At 43.3% G+C, this 21,095-nt stretch overlaps 2 protein-coding genes across 14 annotated transcripts in view; one reads left to right on the forward strand and one right to left on the reverse strand.

Moving 5' to 3' along the window:
- Window positions 1-10,102, reverse strand: part of LCA5L (lebercilin LCA5 like) — a 49,421-nt gene extending 39,319 nt beyond the window's left edge. For 4 of the 10 annotated variants that reach the window (XR_008998517.1, XM_036899291.2, XM_036899293.2 and 1 more), the window contains exons 1-2: window positions 4,249-4,857; window positions 3,758-3,904 (exon numbers count right to left, since the gene is read on the reverse strand). Coding sequence is in view for 9 of the 10 variants with exons in the window: in XM_036899291.2 (XP_036755186.1) it covers window positions 3,758-3,904; window positions 4,249-4,570 (469 nt within the window). In the remaining variant the exon portion in view is untranslated. Of the gene's footprint in view, window positions 1-3,757; window positions 3,905-4,248; window positions 4,858-8,643; window positions 8,678-9,981 lie in introns of those variants that run through there. The other 6 variants (XM_036899284.2, XM_036899285.2, XM_036899290.2 and 3 more) reach the window with 6 other exon arrangements.
- The window catches only part of SH3BGR (SH3 domain binding glutamate rich protein), a 54,775-nt gene continuing 43,731 nt past the window's right edge, over window positions 10,052-21,095 (forward strand). The window contains exon 1 of one of the 4 annotated variants that reach the window (XM_057504701.1): window positions 10,052-10,182. Coding sequence is in view for 2 of the 4 variants with exons in the window: in XM_036899303.2 (XP_036755198.1) it covers window positions 14,868-14,912 (45 nt within the window). In the remaining 2 variants the exon portion in view is untranslated. The other 3 variants (XM_057504699.1, XM_036899303.2, XM_036899304.2) reach the window with 3 other exon arrangements.

Genomic DNA, 21,095 nt, shown 5'->3' on the forward strand with positions numbered 1-21,095 from the left:
GGACATGTCATCTGAAACACTGGCTTAATGTGTTTGGGATACGTGGTAGGAGAGGTGATTCTGTGATGGAAATGAGCCAATAGAAATAGAGGATGCTTTCTGGGGAGAAAGCATTTGAATCTTGAGTATGATAGACCACATAGATTTGAGAACGATCACAGTATCTGCCTCACATCAGTAACTGAAGGACTGTCTTGATAATTATGCCTCCAAAAGTTTCTGTTTTCCTACTGGGAACAATTTAGTAGGGATTATGGTTGACTATTGGAGTGCTTTGGAATAGGCTTGTAAGCACACTTAAAACTGGAAAGTTAACGTCAGACTGTTGGCACCTCCTAAGGCCAGTGAAGAGGGGTCTGTAGTGTGTCAAGGCCAGGCACTTGGGCCCTGGCGAGGGGAGCCCTGGACCCAGGCACTGTGGATCAGGCTGTCATGTCCTACAGCGTGTCCAGCACGACTGGACTTGACCTCAGCTTGTAATGCCTTCCAACTCTTGGGTGCTATGACCCGGGAGGAGAAAGGGACCTCCTGGAGACTAGAGGATGAGGGGTGGTGGGTTACATGGGAGCAGTCAGCAGGAGTGGGGACTGGGGGACTAACCCCCTGGCCATGGGAGTGCTGGACAAGGCCCCAGTTCTAGATGTGCAGAGAGGCACGGGTGCTTGGCAAACAGGCTGTCAGCCTTTGGAATACTGCATGGGCTTGGACAAGGAACACATAAGTGATGACAGTGAAGGACCGGAGGCCTTTCCCTGGTGTTGTCCATGTAAGGCCCCCACACTTGCTTCATCCCCCCCACACGCCTGAGACTGAATTTCTTGTCTACCCTAGTAGGTGTGTGGGAGGGGACGAACCAGAGTTGATTACTTCAGAAAGGTAAATACACCACTTGCATTTGAGTGATATAGAATAAATTCGTATTATATACTATATGTATCACATATACTTATATAATAATTCAGGCTAGGGAACACTGAAATGGGGCTTTATCCTTAGTGGTTTTATTATCTCATTATCTTAACCTCCACAATAATAAGAGTGGAAAAATTTACGATTGGTATCCCATTTCTCACAAGGAGGCAGGTTTTGCTAAATGATTAAACTACTCTTAAGGTACCTGATTTTTAAACCACTAAGCTAAAACACTTCAGTAGACTTAATTCACCAAAAGCATGTATATTTAAGTTCAGAGTCAGCCAAAATGTGCACCTCACATTCCCTGAGGGAACTGTGCTCCTGAGCAGGCCTGAGCCTGTGCCCACTCATCTCAGGGGCTGTGGGTTCTCCCCCTTCCTAGGCCGGGTCTCCAGGCTCACCCTCACCCCTCCTTTGTGAGGCACTGCAGTCCAGCTCTGGCTCTTCTCTGCCCACGCCGGTTCCTCCCCGGCCTCCCCATAGTCCCCCGGGTCCTTCTATCTGGCCTTGCTGTCCTGTCCCATTCCTTGGGCTGTGCCTTCCACATGCCGGGGCTGGGATGCTCCTTATGCTGAGCCTGCTGGCTCTGCCCTCCTCTGCCAGGTTCTCTCTCTCCTCCAGGCCACCTTAGAGGATAAAGCTACTTCCTCCAAAGATCAGGGTAAGAAGGGGTTCAAAGGAAGGCCCTTCCTCTTTGTTCTGGGCTTCTGGTGTTGGTCTGCCAGAGAGGGCCTCTCTTGAACACCACCTACACCCACCAGACTGGAGACAACAGGGCGAAGCTGTCTGCAGTGGTTCAGTGTGGTAAACTACTTCCCTTCCGGTATTTCAGTGTTGGAATGACTACTGCACATTTTGGTGTTGTACTGACAAAACACATCAGTGGAGGACATATGATTGAGAGTTCTGAAAGTACATTTTCTGCAAAAGAAGGAAATAACTAATTTTTGAAAATCAAATTGTAGAAATATATTGCTTGCTGTTTACATCAAGTAAATCTCCAATATTTGAGCAAAAATCTTATCAAATTGAAGTCCTCATTTCACCCCTACGGTTTTCCTGTTTTTCTGCCATAAAATGTTTTCATCAACTTTCTAAGATGGGAATTGAAAATAATCTCTGATGTTATTATTCTTTCGTGAATTCTAGGTCTATATAGATGGTTTGTAATCCAGTGTTAGTAGCCTGTGAGGGTCAGAGGTTTACTTTTTATGTATCACAAAGCTGAATGGAAAATGAACATTTCTTGAGAAGGGACTGCACTGGCTAAAACATTAAGCCTCTTTGTTTTGGGTTAGAATTGGATTACCCCAGAATTAATTAATTACTTGCTGCTTAAATTTCTTTGGCAAACACTTGCAAAACACAAGCTATAAGGGAAAAAAAGAGTAAGCCAAGGAAATACTCTATCATTCTATGACAAAGTTTGATGCTACAATTAGTGCTTTAAGTTCATCACACACTGGTGAAGGATCCTAAGGGACATATAAAAGCTGAGTTAAAGATGCATTCAAGATTTATTTAAAATAATTTCAGTGTATTAATACACAAGAGTATACATGTGAGAGCAAACTTTCCACTCAGATAATGGAATTTAGGATTCTAGTGCACTGTGAAGTGACTAAATTAATTTAGCTTGCTCCCATTTAATAACCAAGTATCTTGCTTAAAGGACTCAATAAATATTTGTGGAATATTTAAATGAGGAATTAGCTCTAAAAAGTGAAATTATAAGGCACTTAACTCAAAATGTGTCCATTTCTTATAGAAAAAGTTTTATAAATGCTAACTACCTTTCACAAAAGCATAGAATCACTATAAAATGTAGTGTATAGATGGAGCCAGGCTTTTTCAGAATTTTTGGGGGGTTATATTTTATGGTGCAAATATAGTATTTTTCCTACTCCCAGTAGGGTTGGGGAGCACACTTTAATCAAAGTCAATTTTTGCAACAAAATATATGACTATTCACACCAGATGGAATAAGATTAGTGTCCTGTCAGTTTAAATCCAGTTTTGTTGTCAAATCAGTTTCAGTGCCAACGATAAGATGTTTGGTTTTCAGAGCTTCGTAAATTCCAAATGTGGATAAGGGACTGTAACTGTAGCACCTAGCCATGATATATGTTGTGTTGTGATGATCTCTTCCAAATGCCATGAACAGACTTCTTTTGACAGAGTGTCCTACTGTGAGAGAAGGAACTGGACCTTTCATCTTCTGCCCTGGCCTCATCAGTGGGTGTAGGACTCTCACCTCTCTAGAAAGGGGACGTCTAACCTTTTGAGAATCTGGTGAAACTGTGGGTCCTTCTCCCTAGCAAGGTCCACAAACATGAAGAGACAAAAACTGCGAAGAATTTGATGGGGTTCACAGACCTGGGTCTTAGATTGAGAATCTCTATTCTATAGCTAGGAATAAGAGGAACTGAAGATTCTAGATGATCTTGAAGTGGCAGAGGTTATAAGCATACTTGGTCACAGCAGGCTGGGGGCAGGAGACCCTGGGTAACCCTGACAGATGTGCTCCACATATCATGGACTCTTAAAAAGTGTTTCCCAACTGTTGATTGATGGCAGTCCTGAGGGTCACAGTAAAAAGAGTTGTGGCCATTTCTATATAAGGAATATTTACTAGTCTGGGATTGCTGAAAGTGGGAGGGCGTAATCACAGTCTGGGCAGGGAGGCAGGGAGTGAGGAGATGAAGGATATAACAAGGCTAATTCCAGTTTGGACAATTAGGAGTGCATGGTCTTGGTACTTTTAAAATCCACAAGGAAATGCATTAATCATCATTTTTTGAACCACCTGTTTCAAAAGATTGTTTTTGCCAATATGCCTCACCAGACTTGGAGATCATCTTCTTGGGATGCTGAGACAGGTATTTACAGTTCATTGGCAACGTAAACCTTGATTCTTCAGCTGAGATGAAAGGCAAGAATCTAGTGAAATCCAAGTATTGTGGCACTCTGTAACAAGGCCACCTGTTAACTGAAAATGGAACTAACTTATCCGTTTACACTAGGCTTCATTAGGAGGCTCCAGTAGGGTAAGTCTTGCAAGAGGGTTAGGCTTTTACATTTTAAGTGTAACTTTCTTTGTAATTCTTATTTCTCTATTTCCTAATTCTTTCTAAAAAAGTGCACTTATAATACACATTTACAATATTCACAATATGGTAAATATATTTAAATTACATATTTCATAAAATTACATATTAAATATTTACATATTTACAGTATGGTAAAACAAGAGAACTGAATATGGACCACTTCAAATAAATAATGTCATTATAACCGGAAACGTGGTCTTGGTTGGGAAATTTTGCTTCTTACCTTTAGGTTGGGAGATTTTAGAGAGATTGTACTTATTCTTTTCCTTTTTTTCTTTTGCCACAGGCTTTTCTAAATAATTTGTATTAATAGCTGTTCCTGAACATTCAGCAACAAAGTCTTCTGAATAATCATAATGAGAAGTTGAACTGCAGGAACACTGAGATCTGCTATAATCAACACTCTTATCAGAAGCATTACTGTTCCTTGGAAAATCACCCGTGCCTGGGCTGCTCCTGCATTCTGTAGACCTCCTATTGTTTGCTAACGCCACCCTGGAGAAGTGTTCATCTGTATTTGTTTCTGTTGTATCAGCCAAAGACATAGTAAACAACCTAATAGAAGAAGAGTATTTTTACATTATAGCTATTGACATGGAAACGAACCTATGCTTTATTATATTTAACTGTAAATGGATAATTAGGAATGTGAAACAACAAATTATTTTGAAGTGTTTTCTGGAAAAACTTCAGTTTGATTTTTACATTTTTTCCTACATAAAATATAAGACCCCTGAGACTGAACTTTGGTAAAATTATATTCACAGGTAATATAAGATAAAGTTCATATCAAAGAAAAACAATGACGACAATTTATGAATTAGTGAATTACATTCTCACTTTCCTAAGAATGTTGGGATTTTTTTTTCCTTGATTGAAACTGAAGAAAATGACAATACTTGGTAAGTGTGGATGGCTGGTATGAATGCAGCACTTAGGAAATTCAGACATACTTCTGGAGATACACACACTTTTATTTACTAATGATGAAATCACATACCTTTGAGATTAAACATAAAGAATACAGTCGACAACTGGCCACCACCAGGATAAGGAGTACTGCACCCCAAGTAAAAAATCCAGGTATGATCTTTATTCCCCTAAAACTTAATACTAATAGTCCACTGTTGACTGGAAAGCCTTACCAATAACACAGCTGATTAACACATATTTTGTATGTTATAGGTATTTTATACTGTATTCTTACCATAAAGTAAGCTAGAGAAAAGTTTCGTCACAAATCTCCAAAAATTTTTCTAATATACTTATAAAAAAAATCCCCATGCTGCTCAAGAGTCAACCATGTAATTAATCAATCTACTCTTTTCTAGAGCTAACAGTTATTCTAATGTTAAAATAGTGGGTTCCAGTAATGTAAACTTGATCCATGATTGTATGTTTTTTTTTGTATTTTATTTTTATCTGATATAGTTGATATACAATATTATACTGGTTTCAGTGATTTGACAGTTATTTGTATTCTTATGGTAGAATGACAACTAATAAATGTTGTCATTGGTGGACATAGCTAGGACAAGGCTTGGTGGACATAGCTAATGACTATGACAGCTATCACAGGGGAGGTGGTTGAACCAGGCAGGAGCTGGCAGTGGTGCTGAAGGCCAGTAAGTTTGATAGGAATAGGATTTGGCATAATACTAATCAAATACAAAGGGGAACTTGGTGAGCTTAAGAAACCTGGCAGATACCACCTTGACCTGCACGTTATGGTGATGCGCAGGTGGACCTTATGTGTCTCCTATGACTGAGAAGGGCACAGTCATTTCTGCAGTCTTCCTGCCAGGAGCACAGCCTGAGTCAGGAAGGAGGAAATATCCCCCCGACCCAGATCGAGGGTCTTCCTATAGCATGAAAGGCCTGAACTCTTTACCAGGAGCTGTTTGACACAACCTTCAGCAGAATGTCAAATGAATTTAAAAGCTCTTCCCTTCATTTGTAAAAATACTATTATTTAGGTAAGATGATCACCTATCTTAGGGCTTTCAAGAACACTATTTCAAACACTGTATCCACTTGTAAGAGTATGTGTCCCACTCTGCTTCAGAAATGTTGTCACTCTAATACTGAAGAAGGGAAGTTCAAGAATTCACGCTGATTAAGGAAGAAGGGTGCTCTAGAAGGAAAAAGGCTTGTGTGGCAAAACAACTCACAGTACCTTCTCTGCCTCAAATGTTTCATGTATGAAATTAGCTGATTGTTCTGACTTCTAAGGTCCATTCCAGCAAAAAAATCTGTAAATATGCTTATATTATCAGAAATTTTAAGCTTTGACAATGTGTTAATGTGCCAGGCTCAAAGTTTGCATGGTTACAGACAAGTTATGTAGGTTGTGGTCATTTAAGTTTTGTATAGTTTATTTTTGACAAAAACTTGAATTTATTACTAGTCTGAGCATCCCAAAGAAGTGCCTTCAGGATTAGAAGCTGGGAACCGTGTCTACTTCCACCAACTGGTGGCAAATGCAGTGTGCTGCCCAGAGCTGAAGGAAAATTTAAGGTGAGTTCTAGGGCTAAATTTATATACTTTTAGCTTCCTCTCCTGGCCACTACTACACTTCTATTTAATTTTTTGTGTTGACCTGATTACCGATTTTTTACTAGAATTTTCATTCTATTTCAATCACATTGTGCTAAAATACCCCACACTTGAAACATCTTCCAGATTAGAGTGTTCATTTCATTCACTCTTCCAATACACAGTTGAGTGCTTACCCCATGTGAGGAGCCATGTGAGGTTGGCATATATGAGCACCAAGAGAAATGTGCCTGATTTCATGGTTATATGTTGGGAATAAAATAATCACAAGAGTGACTGTTATATGTGCTTTAAAGAGAGACAACTCTTTGAGGAAATGACAAAGAAACCTGATCTGGACAGTGACCTGGGACGTTCTACAGAAGTGCCATATGAGTTGAAATATGAAGGGTTGGAGGGCCTAACTAGCAAAGACCAATGAAGTTGGGAAGGAAGAACACTGCTGACAGAGGACAGGGCTTGGTGGGTAGAGGAGGCCTGTGGCTGGGTCCCAGTGAGAAGGGCCAGTGGTTCCAGGTGGGTCTCCAGGGTAGGGGGTGCTGAGCAGCTGCAGGGTCATGGGAGGGCATTCTTAGGATTTGGATTACTAATCCAAGAGCAATGGGAGCCAGCAGTGAACAAAGAGGAAGGCTGGGGAAGGCATGGTATAATCAGCTCTGCTTTCTGGAAAGGTTACTATGGCTGTAGTGTGGAGAACAGAATAGAGAAAAGCCAGAGAGTAGAGGATGGCAGAAGGCTGGATAGAGGCAGGCAGCAGCTTGGACTAAGGTGCCGGTGATGATGATGAGATGTGAAAGATGCACAGGAGACACTGTCACCAGGGCTTGGTGACCCCGATGCTGGGGGTGAGGGAAAAGGACACAGAGAAAGTTTAGGTTCCAATGGAGGAGTCCCATTTGGATTGCATGCTCTTGCACGTGCCGAGTTGGAGGTGTCTGAGAGCTATTAGGAGGCAATGCCATTCTGTAGCTGGGCATTAGGGTCTAGCTCAGAAAAGAAGGCCAAGCTGGAAGGATAAAGTTGAGGATCAAGAGCATATAAGATGGTGGGCATGGATTTGTGCCTAATGTCAGAATTTGGTGGGTATGGGGGAGAGCAGTGAAAACATACTGACCTTTGAGGAACTGCAGTGTTAAGGTACCCAGGAGAGGAGGGTGAGCCAGATGGCAGCAGGAAGAGCAGAAGCCTAGGGGTCAGTGAGGGTGCAGAACCAAGGGAAGACGGTGTTTCAAGAGGGAAATGCAAGCAGCACTTGTCAATTTTAAATTCTGCTGAGAGATTGAGCAAGATGAGGCCTGGAAATGTCTGATTAGTGGTTTCCATTTTAGTATAGAGACAAGGGTGGAAGGCAGACTAGAACTGTTGCAGAGGATGAGAGACTGGGCAATCAGTGGGAAATGAAGGGGAACGTGGGGTCCAGGAAGATTTTTTTCTTTCTTTACTGATGGGAGCCTTGAGCATGGTTAAAGGCCATGAGCAAGAGCCAGTTGAGATGGACTAGGTGATTATACAGGCAAGAGGAAGGACAGCTGACAGTGACAGTGTAGTTTTTGACAAGTGGGAGGGGATGAGATCAACAGGAAGGGGTGGCCTCAGATGGGAGGCAGATGGGTACAGATGTAGGTAAGGCTGCCGCTGTGGAGACAGAGAATCCCATCCGATACCTTTAAGTTCCTCTATGAAGTGACAGCACCAGGGGCAGGTGGGAGATCAAGTCTGAGGCAAGTGTAGGTTCTGCAACATCCCACAGACCCTTTGCAAGGCACAGCAAACCTGCTGTGTTACTTTGGTCAATAGGGGTTTTATTCGATGAAGAGAGAAAAAAATGGGAGCCAGGGGCTTGATACTGGGAGGGTACAGGTGTGTGGGGGCCATTCGCTCCCTGAGGGCAGGTGCCTGTCATATGAATCACTGTATCACTGCCTAGAGCCTCAGCACCCAGGTCCTCACTAGCAACATCAGCAGTACAGGGGCAATTGTTTGCCTCCATTTCAATTTGCTTCTTCTGGTGCTAAAAGAAACAAGAGTACGGAACAAACTACCATGATTTTTCCTCACTTACCATAAAGTTCCGAACTATCTTATTCCTCTGAACACCAGGGACACTGTCATGTGCCTAAGAAAGTGAAGGGGTATCTTTCAATTTTTGGCTTGTTAACAGTATGGTCCTTATGTAACTTTGTCCACCTGGTTTAAAGTTGCAACTCTCAAAATGTGTACTAAAAGTGTTATATTTTTATCTATGGAAACTGTAAAATTCATATCCTTTTTTAAGAAAACTTATTCACATGAAATACCAGAGAAAGAGAAAACAGTGTTAAGACTGTCTATACTTAAGGCGGAAGGGCATAAGCAGGGATGCCAATTAGGAAGCTACTGAAAGAATCCAGGCACCAGGTGATGGTGGCCTAAGCCAGGGTGGTGACAGTGGGTGTTGGGAGAAAGGGTAGGATTGTGCATCTAAACTGGGTGCATTTTGAAGGATTTGTTGATAGACTGAATGTGGGAAGGGAGAAAAACAGGAGTCAAGGAGGACTTTAAGGCATGCACAACTGCTAGTTTCCAGGAATAGGGGCGGGTGGTAAAAGTGGGAGGATTAGGTTTGGTGGAATGTCAGGTGGAGGCCTGACCTGCTGAGTTGGAGATGCCTTGGACATTTAAGTGGAGATGTGGACAGGCAGTTGGGTACATGCGTCTTACGTGCAGGCGAGGGTCTGGGCTGGAGATGTTTGGGGCTTAACAGCATTTAGATAAGTTTTGGGCCTATGAAACTGGATGAATTCATATAGGGAGTGGGTGCAGACAGAAAAACAGTTCAAGGTCCTGTTCAGCAGTGGAGAACTGGTCTGAAAAAATTACCCCTTGGTACAGTTGTGGCAACGAAATGCTAAAGCACTAAGGGAAAACTGTGGGCAAAGAGCTCCAAGGAGAGCGAGCAGGGGGCAGACATTTCAAAGGATTCGGATTTCCACGGGCAGGGAACAGGGAGAAGTCGGCGTTCAGGTTACGAGGGAACGCCAAAACAAACGAAGCGCAAGCAGGCAGATGAAAACTGGGCGTATCAGATTCAGATATAAAAGAGAAATATCGGCGACAGCCTGCGAGTGGGGGCCGGGGTGAGACCGGCCCGTGTGTGGCCGTGGGGTGACCGTGGTCCTGGCGCCCTCCCCGGGCCAGCGGGGGGCGTCCCCCTGCCCGAATGTCCCCCCGGCGGCGCGGAGTGGCGGCCACACTTCAGGGCAGGTCAGGCCGGACGACCCGGCTACGTTACCAACTCGGGTGAGCGCGGCCCCGAGGCCTGCGCCGGGCAGGGCCCAGGGCTGGTCCCCGGGCGCCATCGGGAAGCCGGGATAGCTTAGCAGGGGGCTTCGGGCCGCGGCGGCGGCGGCACGGCGGTTACCTGTTCGGCGCGGCCTCGTGGCAGCGTCAACCCCGCAGGGGTTCGCGGCGCGTTGCCCTGGAAACCTGCGCGCAGGGCCTCTTGGGACGGACCGAGTTAGGATTCGGAGCCGCGCGCGCGCACGCAGGCGCACCGGGGACGCGTCTTGGCGGCAGGGAGCCGGCGTGGGAAGGCGTGAGGCCCCGCGTTTCTTCTCCCGAGGTGGGGCCAGGCGGAGGCGTAGACGTCTGTAAATTGGCTTCCCGCCGCGTTGCTTTTGGGAGACCGGCCGGCTCTTGGGCGCTGTCGCTCTCGCCCGCGCACGGGGGGCTTTGACCCCCGCGTGTCCCGCCCCCTGCTGGGAAGGGCGTGGGCTGAGAGCCAGGGCTTCAGAGGGCTGCGCGGCGGGCAGGGGGGACGCTAGGTTCCCCTGGGAAGGCGTGGGCCTGGGCGGGCGGGCGTGGACCGAGAGCAGAGCGCTCCTCAGCCTCTCTTTCTGAAGATGGATTTCTGTGGTCGAAGAATCTGATCCCCAGAAATGCATGTTTGGCTTAGGCAACTTAGAAGGTACGGGAAAGTACCAAGAAAAAGAAAAAAATCACCTAGATGAAGGAATTATAGGTGATTTTAATAAATGCATAGGAACTTTTAATGACTGCGTAGGCATAATTAACGAACATTTATATTATTTGTCCCACGTTGTATCAGTTTCCTTGGAATAAATTCCTACATGTGTAAAAAAAGGATCAAAGGATGTATGATGCCCACTTTGAGGCTTTCTGAGGTATATATAGGAAAGTTTGTTTTTACCCACATTGGGGATAATTTTTTTAAAACGTTTGCCCGTTTTTATAAAAAATTGACCCCTTATTTTGATTTTTAATTTTATTCACATCTTTGATTACTAGGATAGGTATTTTTTCATATTTTTACTGACTGTTTATTCTTTGTGATTTGCCTTTTCCTGCCTTTCGCCCATTTTTTTTCTCTCCTGGTGCTCATCTTTGTAAAAATTGGTTAGGACTTTTGATGTTCTGTGAAACTCAGGTCTGTTGTATGTGTTGCAGATATTTCTTTCAGTTTGTCAGTTACCTTTTGATTTTGCTCACAATGTATTTTGATAATTGTGTAGAGTCAAATTTATCCCATTTTCCTTTGATGGTTTTTGCATTTGCGTGGCATTTCCAAGCTGACTCTGTTTAATACTAGCTTTTCCTTTCAGATCCCACCCCTTCGTCCACCTGTGTGTTAGGGTGCCCACTCTTAATTTGGTGGGCTGTGTGCCTCTACAACCTTCTGTGGTTCCTATAACATGGGTGGTGATTGTTTTCATTGGTGGTGAGCCGGGCAGCATCTCAGGGTGGACATTCCTTAGACACATACCTAGAACCGAAATTCATGGAAAGATGCCTGGTTCATGGCTGGTGGTGCCCCCAGGACAGTAACAAAATTGGCAGTTTATTATTAAGGGATCATCCCAAACCTGGTTACTCAGGACTGGAGGATCCGCAAAGATGGAGGTTCCTCAGAACTACGTTTCCCCTCTGAATAGTCTCCCTCTTTTCTGCTAGCTTTCTCCAGTGTCCAGCCTTTGTTTCTACGTTCTCTTCATCAGTGTATGAACGAACGAGGGAGAGCCCCTTGAGGTACAAAGCTGAACTGCTTTTTAGTAATAAAGGTGGTTACTTCCATCTCCGTATTAGTTTACTAGAGCTGCTTTGACTAATCACCACAGAACCGGTGTTCTCTCACAGTTCCAGGGCTAGAATTCTGCAGTCAAGGTGAGCTGAGTTACTGACTTGATTAGGGCTGGAGGAGGAAAAGCAGCATCTGGGTAAAGTTACAGATAAACTGGGCCTCTTAGCAGGCTCAAGTAAATTTTACAATAGCCTCATTTAACTGACACAAACAAGACATGGGCTGTGCTGAGGTGTTTTCTTATCTGGGGGATGTTCAAACATTCCAGGCCAGGTTATTCCTGGTTTTTTAGTTTTAACTAATCTTCACTGAAGAATGCTTATATTCTTAGTTTGATATTTTACTTTAGAGAATTAATGTGACTCTGTCTTTGTTTAATTGTTTAATATGGACTTTTGGTAGGGGTCTTTTTCCGGAGGCCCTCACCCTACTCTACTACACCCACGGTCCTTGTCTCAATCTGAGGATCTCTGAATTTTGGAGCCAATACCTCATACTTTTATCATTAAAATTAGGTCAAATCATCCTTTCATAATGTATATTACTATACATACATCTTTTCACAATACGTATATCAAATCACCGTGTACACTTTAAGTATTTTACAATTTTGTCAATTATACCTCAATAAAGCTGAAAAAAAGAGGAAATTGTTCAAAACAAGTAGGTTAAATCTAAAAGTATTGTTATTTGACTTAAACATCAAGGACTGGAGATGTGAAATAAGTAGCTCCCTGCATCTTCACTAGAGCATTGAGCTTATTTCTGAAGTGAATTTTCTAAGTCATATTTATTGAGCTTTATTTTAAGACTCATTTGGAATGTTTGGTATTCCTATTACCTTGAAGCTTATTGGTGTTACTGTGGTAAAAGATCTTTCAGCTAGAGTTTTTCAACTTCTAATTTGTACAGTTTCATGGTCATTATGAAAAGGGATAAATGTCTAAAAATAATTCAGAATGAAAAAAATGCACACTAGGAACTTGAAGTATATCAGGAGGTTTTCTGGGGTGGTAATGAGCTAATGGTTGGGTTCGAGTGTTGGATACACCATTTATCATTCCCATCATCTGCAGTTCTAAGACCTCATCGGTGAAGAAGGGTAGCAATAGGACCCATTGGTCATAGGATTGTTATGCAAATTAAAGGAGTGGTTTATGCAAGGCACTTAGTGTGAATCTGGCATGTGGCAAACATGTAACAATTGTTAACTATCACTTCAAGTAGGAAATACATTTCTCCCCAGGGCTTGAAGATGGAGGGGGTGTCATTATTGAAGGCAGTTTTGCCAAATATGACTGGCAGATGTATATTCTCTAGGGTATGTGAGAATCCAGCAATAGTTTGTTACTAATCTACAGTTGTTAAGAAATATGCATACTTATTACTTAATATTTGGAGCAAAATAGCATACTCATGTGGTAGACTTTTTTTCTATGACAAAAGTAGTATCTACTTTAGAAATTTTGAAAAGGCAGAAAAGCTAAAATGACCTATCTTTAGTGGGCTTTAAAATTTATAATGCTAGTGACTTAAATTTGGGGAGGCATTAATCATCTTCTCCAAGGACCTAATTTGGGGAGTAAAGTTTGCATCTTGAGGCTTTAAGTTGAATTGTCATGGAGGAATCTCAACCATCCATCCCTGTGTAAATGAATTTGAGCTGTATTCCAGGAACATGATGTCTTTCCTCATCCAAGGCACCTGTCTGATTGGGAGGGGAGCAGGCCTCCAGGCCTCTGGGACTCTGGGAAGGTGGCAGGTGCAGATCCCTCCCTGCCCCAGGCCACCAGTGCCTTGCCTTCCAGGAGTAGCAGACAATTTAAACAAAATGAGAGAGCAACTTAGTTACTTAAGAAGCAACTTATATCCCCCGTGCCTCTGCCCCTAAAGTCCTTGATCTTGATTTTTCAATTCATTAGAAAAGATGGGGGGGCTCACATTTGGCCTTCTTAACTAGATTTGTAATTCCTCTGACTTTTAACACAATTCAAATTACCTACATAAATAAGATGGAGAGAGCCTGTTATAAACAGACCATTTATTCCCATTCATCCCCCCCCACCCCCCCCCGCATCCCCAACATTTCTAAATCAGTGAAGCAATTTGCTTGTTAAAGTCATCACTACTGACAAGCCACACACTACCTCCCCACCTCATCTGGGATGTCAGTGATACCTCACATGGTCTCCTTGGCCTGTGTGGGTAAAATTGTAATATTTCCAGAATATCTCGCCTGGCTTTAGTATATCTGCATATCAATAGGTGTTCAGAGGTGGAAAGTAGTACAGCTTTAGTGCATTTGCATCTTTCCTCAGGGGTGGAGAGAAGTTCATCTCCATATCAATGGGTAAGGCAAGGAGGGCTTATCTGTACCTGAGAGGTGAGGGGAGGGCAGGTTTTCTTTCGGCTGGAGTAGGAGAGACAGACAACCTGGGACTGCAGTTTGTAAGCAGTAAGTGGATTTTAAACTTTATTTCTTCCTTTGACTGATTTTGGTTTTTAGAGGTATTTTGCCCCAGGATTTCCTTTCCCCAGACGTAGAGCCTGTCAGCTGCTCTTTAGGAGAAACAGATGGTACAGGGAGAAAGTGAAACAGGCCACTCATAAAGGAATCTGTTGTATGACAGTTCACTGAAGTTTTTTAAAAACCTGCCGGAAAACTTTAAAGTAAGGAAACTGATCTTTATTTAAAGGCCTCCGTGGCCATTCTGACCCTTTCTATTTGCTCGTGAAAGCCTTAACAACAGCTTCAGCTGGGACTGAGCTGGTGGTTTCTGGGCTTTTCCAGCTCCCAAGCACCTCCTTCCTCTGCTCTTCTGCGCCCAGGGCCCCAGCTCCCCTCCCCGGGCCTCTCTCCACAGGGCTCTGATTGGTGTGCCACACAGCCCTGCCTTTTAGGGACTGTTGTCAGGCATCTAAAGGAATAAGGGCAAAGGGCCAGTGGCTGCTTTTATCAACCAATCAGGTATTTTCCTGGCAGATCCCCAAATATTGCTGGGCCAATGGAGGGATAAACCCAGGATGTCTGGAATGCCCCTCAGAGAGGCAGAGCTTAGGTTGAAGCAGGCACTGGAGGGGCTCAGACGGGCCCTGGGCTGCTGCCAGCTCCCATCTGGCGCTGGCTTGTCTGTGTCACTGTCAGGATCTGTCTAGCGCCCGTCCCCTCAAGGGGTGTGTTGGGGGGAGTCCTCTTTCCGACCATCAAAATGGTTATCAAAGTATTTGTTGCCACATCTTCTGGGTCCATAGCGGTAGGTGTCTGATGGCATTTGGGGGGCTTTCTACCTGATTATTTTCTGAATGACTCAGACTTGGGAGTAGAAAGAGCGGGTATGGCCAGCGTTGGCCTTAAGTTCCTTTTGAGGAGTAAGTAGACTGTGGCTCTGCTGTCAGCCTGTATGTCCTTTGCTTTTCTGCGTTTGTTTTAATGGTGTTGAAGAAGCATACAAACCGAGTAGTCTGGTGTAACTGAGTGCGGGAGGGGACTCGAGGAAGGAGGCGTGCTTGATACTAGGATTTTTAACATGTGATTTGTGTTGTGTTGTGTTGCATTTATTATAGAATCAGGTGTTTTTGTGGAATGTTTCTGCCATTCATTCTGTAGGGCTTAGACTAACTTAGGGTTGCAAATAAATGACACTTTGTGTAACAATATTTGGAGCGTGGGATGAACCAGATCACTAAAATGACTGGGTGTACTTGTGTATGCAGCATAACCATACTGAAGTGTAAAGTTAGCATGTATAATACTGTTATTTGAGAAGGATGATGTCACAGTGATAAGAGCAAACATCTCTAAGGCCACTGTTTTAAATGCTCTAAGAATCCAAACAGACCAAAAATAGGTACTAAAAGGAGACCCCTCATAACCCTGCTTTGTCTGACTTCCTTGGGACCAGGCTCAAAATCACCTGCCCACCCTCTAATTCCAGCCTTCTTCCTCTCTGGGCAGGACAGACCTGCCGTAAGAATAGGGGTCATGGAGGGACTCATTTCTCCTTGGAAATGACGAGGGTTTTGCTTTTAGGCTTGAGTCAGCGGTTTCTATCTGGGGCTGACGTTTCGACTAGCACATGAGCATTTAAGAGGCTGTGGAGAGAAAACAGTGATTAACCCTGAGAGCTGGACATCCCCAAGGCGGCTGTTTCCTTTTATATCTAGCGTCTGGGCTGCCTCAGGTTGCAGCGTGCGCTTCAGCAGTTGCTCAGCCAGGGATGGTGTCTGAGGCCAGCTGTTGGCCGGCAAACAGCCCCAACAGCAGCTCTTGGGTGCCACCACTCCCAGCCCTGAACGTTCACGCAGTTTCCAGAAAGGGTTAGAAAACAATAGAAAAGAGACTAGTGGTCCCTTCTGAGCACAACAGATCAGCACCTGTTTAATGCTCTGTAGAGCATCTTTTATCAGAAAAATATAGAAAATTTCGAATGTAAAACTATAGAATCTCTCACAGAATGACTGCAGAAACTTTTAGTTAATCTACAAAGATAAAAAATGATTTTTTTGAGGAAAATGGCTTTCGTGGGCTTTCAATATGCTGTTAACCTTCAATGCTGTTAACTAGTACTACTAACCTACCAACCTTCTACATATTCTGCAGACCAGGTCTGAGTGGCCCTACGCACCCTTCTGGAGACAACAAATAAACTTACGGATTTCTTAGGGTTATTTGATGTCCTGCATTCTTCACGTCTGGGGATATGGTTTAGTTAGCCTTGGGGATCTGGAGGGGTACCCAGGATTTTGGAAAAGCTAAGTTCTTCTAGCTCCTTAAGCAAAAAGTGCCATTTGGAACTGTGTGACCTTGGGAAGGTTATTTCACCTTGCTAAGCCTCAATTTCCTTATCTGTAAAATGAAGATAAGAATAGTATTCATCTCATAGCCTTGTCATGAAGGCTTAGGAAATGAGCATGGAGTGCCCGGCATGATGTCAGTGCTCGGCATGATGTCAGTGCTCGATAAATAGTATAATTATTAGTTAATGCTGTAGTTGTTAGCTGTGGCTAGTTACTATTATAATTGTTAGAACTATTAGTTATCATTGCTATTTAATGTTAGTTAAATTAATATTATCATAGTGGTTATAATTATTAGTTACTACCAGTAGATATGACTCTATGATGATATGTTTCAGAAGAATTGTCCCAAGCCACTTAAATGAATGAATGTCTTATTCTAAAGAATGAGAACTGATTCTTCCTGTGGTACCAGTGCTAATGATTTTTCCTGGATGGGGAACTTTCCCCCAGAAGCTTCTTTGCAGGAAAACCCCAGAGCAACTGCCAGTACTTACTCTGTGTGTGTGTGTGTGTGTGTGTGTGTGTGTGTGTGTGGTGGATCTGGGAAACTTTACTGCCTATTTCTTCAGTCTATACTTTAAAAATGGATTCTTGTCTGCGACCTACTCAATGAGGGCATTATGACTTCTAACTGGGTGAATGAAATAACTGGAAAAGGGAAAAAGGAATTGTAATCTATTCACGAGGGTGACACATATGTGGCTATGTTTCACATCCCCATGTTCACAGTTGGTGTTACAGTGCAGTTACATGTTTTACAACTTTATGGAGGGATTTGGGTGAAGAGACCCTGGGAGCAGGAGAAAACCATGTATGACCCACCTCTCTTCCTGAAGGCCATTGCCACTGTGGGCTGGGGGACAAAGGAAAGAGGACAGTCCTCGCTATTTTCTGGGTGCGTAGCCCGTGTAACCAAGTAAGGACAGACCCTAAGACTGGCTCCTGGATTTCTTAGTCCTTTCCCCTGTCTTGAAGGGGTATAAATACAGTAGGAAGACATGGTTCTTGAATTAAATGGATCTGGGTATAAACCCTGGAAAATTCTTTAACTCACTGGTGCCTCAGTTTTATTGTAAAGTGGAGGTCTGGACACTTAGCTGCATGCAGTCCAGACGAGCAAACGAGGTAATGGTGTGTGGGTGCCTGGCTGTGCAGCTTCTCACCTAGTGGCCAAAGCGCTTTTCCAAGCATTGTCTTCCTCAGCACTCACCAAACCCATGAGGAAGGCAGTGCTCTACCCATTTTGCAGACGAGGCAATTGAAGACAGATCCCCTGCTCAGCCAGCAACCCTCTGAGCCTGGATGCTCAGTCGCCTCTCACTCAAATGCATGTGCCTTTCTCTGCAGTGCAGTGATCTTGGGTGGCAAGGCTCCTAACTGTACAAGACAATAAACAGGTGCCAGGCGAGTGACCCGAAGGTCACTCTGACATATCACATTGACCAGCAGCGGCTGGTGACTTTGGGATGGAGAACAGCACTTTCTTACCACTAATGTGACAGGACAGAAAATTGCTCTCTGAGGCTCCACTGAAAACCCAGACCCCAAGGACCCCCAGACCTTCCAGGGGGGGGGCGCGGCCTAGAAGGCCGGTGTAGCCTGCAGGGCCAGCATTGGCCATGGTGCCCTGGGGGGTGGGCAGGGGGCGAGAGGTGGAGTGGGGAGTGGATCCTGGTGAGGGCTATTGGGTGTTGTGCACAGCCCACCCCTGAGGCCATTAAGGGGAGGCTTCCCCTGGGAGATGATGCTGGGGGTCAGCTCAGAGGCCGCACAAAGGGCTGCGCTTGAATGTCAGGGTTCGGGGGGCCCCTTGGACAGGGCGCAGAATGGGGGTGAGAAGAGGGCCTGCACCCAGGGTGGGCATCAGGGCGGGCACACTGCTCCCTCCAGGCTCCTCCTAAGGGCCCTCCCCAGCCCCTGGCAGAGCTCCAGTGCCCCTGGGAGCCAGAGGAGCCATGCCGCGGCCTGTCTGAGTCACTGGGGTTTGGGGCGCACAGAGGGGGCAGGCTTAATTCTTCTCTTTTTTATGGGTTTGGGCTGAGAAATGTCACACAGTACCCAGCACCCAGCCATCGTTGACTTCCTGCAGGTGAAAGTGCTGCCCCGAGAGGAATCTTCTCCATCCAATAGAAGAAACAAGTCAGGACTTGGGAAATGTTTTTAATCTATTCAGGAATCGTGAAATAAAATGAAATCCTTTTTCCATCTCACCTCACGTCTCAAGGGATGATTAGTAGGGATGGAAATCATGTTGGTGAGGTGGTGATGCATGTCAGCTAGGCTCACCTGGGCTCCTCGGACGGTCTTTGAGAAGGAAGGGTCGGGGTTTGGACAAAGGGTGTTGTCTTCTCAATATATATTTAAAAGTAAACCTGCCTAAAATGAAGACATCTCTACTCTTCAAAACAGCCAAGTTATCTCTGAAAATATCTAAAAGAATAAGTAATTTATAAAGTGGTATGAAAAAATTATGGACAGGTTAGGAAATATGGTTAGAGAGAACATGATAGATTAAATAATGATTAGTCCAACAGCCTGTCATCTGGTGTGATGGGGTTTTGTAATAGTCAGAAATTCAGCTGTGAAGTTATGGAATTTGGAGAAGAGGAGCAGAGGGTCTGGAGGCTACCCAGCATGGCCTCGGGGAAGGGCACACACTGGTGAAGAAACATGCAGTTCCTCCTTTGGTCTGATAGATGTTACACTAAGGACTGTGTCAGGGTGCTTATGCTAGAAGCTTGGAGGAATTCCGTCATTCCACACTTTTCTGATGACTTTGATTTTTATTTCTGTCCACGCTTGCCCTAAACTGAAACACATGCCTTGGCCCCAGTCTTACTGATTAAGTGCTGTATTGTAGCTAATAGCAGCCTTTAATTTATTGATCTACTGCTTTCAATGGCAATATCTTTGTTCTGATGGTACAAATGTTGATTAAAGAGTAAATGTGTGATTATCATTTATATATACGTGTATATGTAATTTATATATGAAAATTTACAATATATAATTATATTTATACGAATTTAGAAAATAATTTTTAAATTATTTAATATTATTTTGTGTGGTTAATATAATATATACAATTAAGACATCACAAATACCAAGTTATATCATATTTGTTTTTGGACATGATTTGATTCCAGGGCTTAAGCATCCATATGTGCCTTACTTTTCCTTATTTAAAAAGTAAACCTGCCAAAAATGAAGACATCTCTGCTCTTCAAAATAGCAACATTGTCTCTGAAAATATCAAAAGGAATAAATAATTTATAAAGTGGCAGAAATCATTATGGGCAGGTTGGAAAGTATGGATAGAGAGAACATGATCAATTAAATAATGATTTAGTCCAACAACTAAATCAGGTGTGATGGGATGTTGTAATAGAAAGTCACCCAAGAAAGAAACACTCTACACAGGAATCATTGCTAGATTCTCTCATTTTGGCAAAATGAATAAAATAAGAGCTTTTTTTTTTTTTTTTTGGCAAGAGGGTGGTATACAAATCTCTGTGAAAGGAATTGGGTTTAACCAAAAGATAGTTTGAATCTAGACATTAGGTTTGGGATGGGCATGTATATTTCACAGCATTTATTTGGAATCTTCGGAGTCTAGTCTCTCTGCTGATAAAGTTACATGAAAATGACAAGGGACCTCCTACTCTATAAAACATTTTTAATGACTTGTTTTCATATGAGACAATAGTCTAACCAGAGGACTTAAAAAATTGAGATAATAGGCATTTTCATGTCAAAGAAAATACGTTTAAAATTTAAATCTCACCTTTAAGACATGACCGTATTTGCCTCTTTATCATCTTTAGTGTGTTCTATGTGTAGATTGTACAAATGAGTTCTATATCTTTTTTTCACCCAAATAAGTGGCTAATGAATCTATTCACATGAAGAGCTTGGTACAATGCTTTATCCAAAGGAGAGAGGCAATAGATAAGTGTTGATTTATTATTGATCACTCTGGGAGTGTCTCCCAGAGGTTCTTAAAATATGGTCTGCAGAGTCTGCTGTACCTTGTTTACCAGTGTTCATAAAAAAAGGCATCGTGCATTTCTGGAAGTGAATTCTTTTACTCAAGAGAGAAAATTGTTGTAATGTGTCTCGGGAAGGAGCACAGCTTTAAAGATGGCCAGAGAAACGTCAGTGGGTCAGGCAGTCAGTCACAGCACAGGGCAGGAGCTGCATGTCCGCACGAGAGGAGAAATCTGGGGAAGGACGGGGTTATTTTTCTGTGTTACTCCTTTGTCATGGGAGAAATATCCACCAGCTTTTTCCAGTATTTCCTCTGTCCTTCTCCATCCCATGAGCTCCATGTGGGCTTTTCAATTTCCTGTTATTTCTAAAGCTACTTTTGTCCACTGTGACGCATGTTCCTATTTTCATAACTGAAGTGATATTTTATGTGGGTGTATTTGGCATTTGAATTTTCGTAGTAAATTGTCTTTTTTTTCTCTTCTTTCTCTTCTCCCAATCATCCTTTTTCTTCATAACCAATTCTTATTTACTTTTTGGCACTAGAGCTTAGCGGAGAATTAAATGTATTTATAAGACCTCAAATACAAGCTATCATGAGAGCATCTCTATTCTTACTAGGTTGATTATACCATGATTTAAACACTGAT

Source organism: Manis pentadactyla, chromosome 1 (assembly GCF_030020395.1).
Source record: "Manis pentadactyla isolate mManPen7 chromosome 1, mManPen7.hap1, whole genome shotgun sequence".
Taxonomy (NCBI): Eukaryota; Metazoa; Chordata; class Mammalia; order Pholidota; family Manidae; genus Manis; species Manis pentadactyla.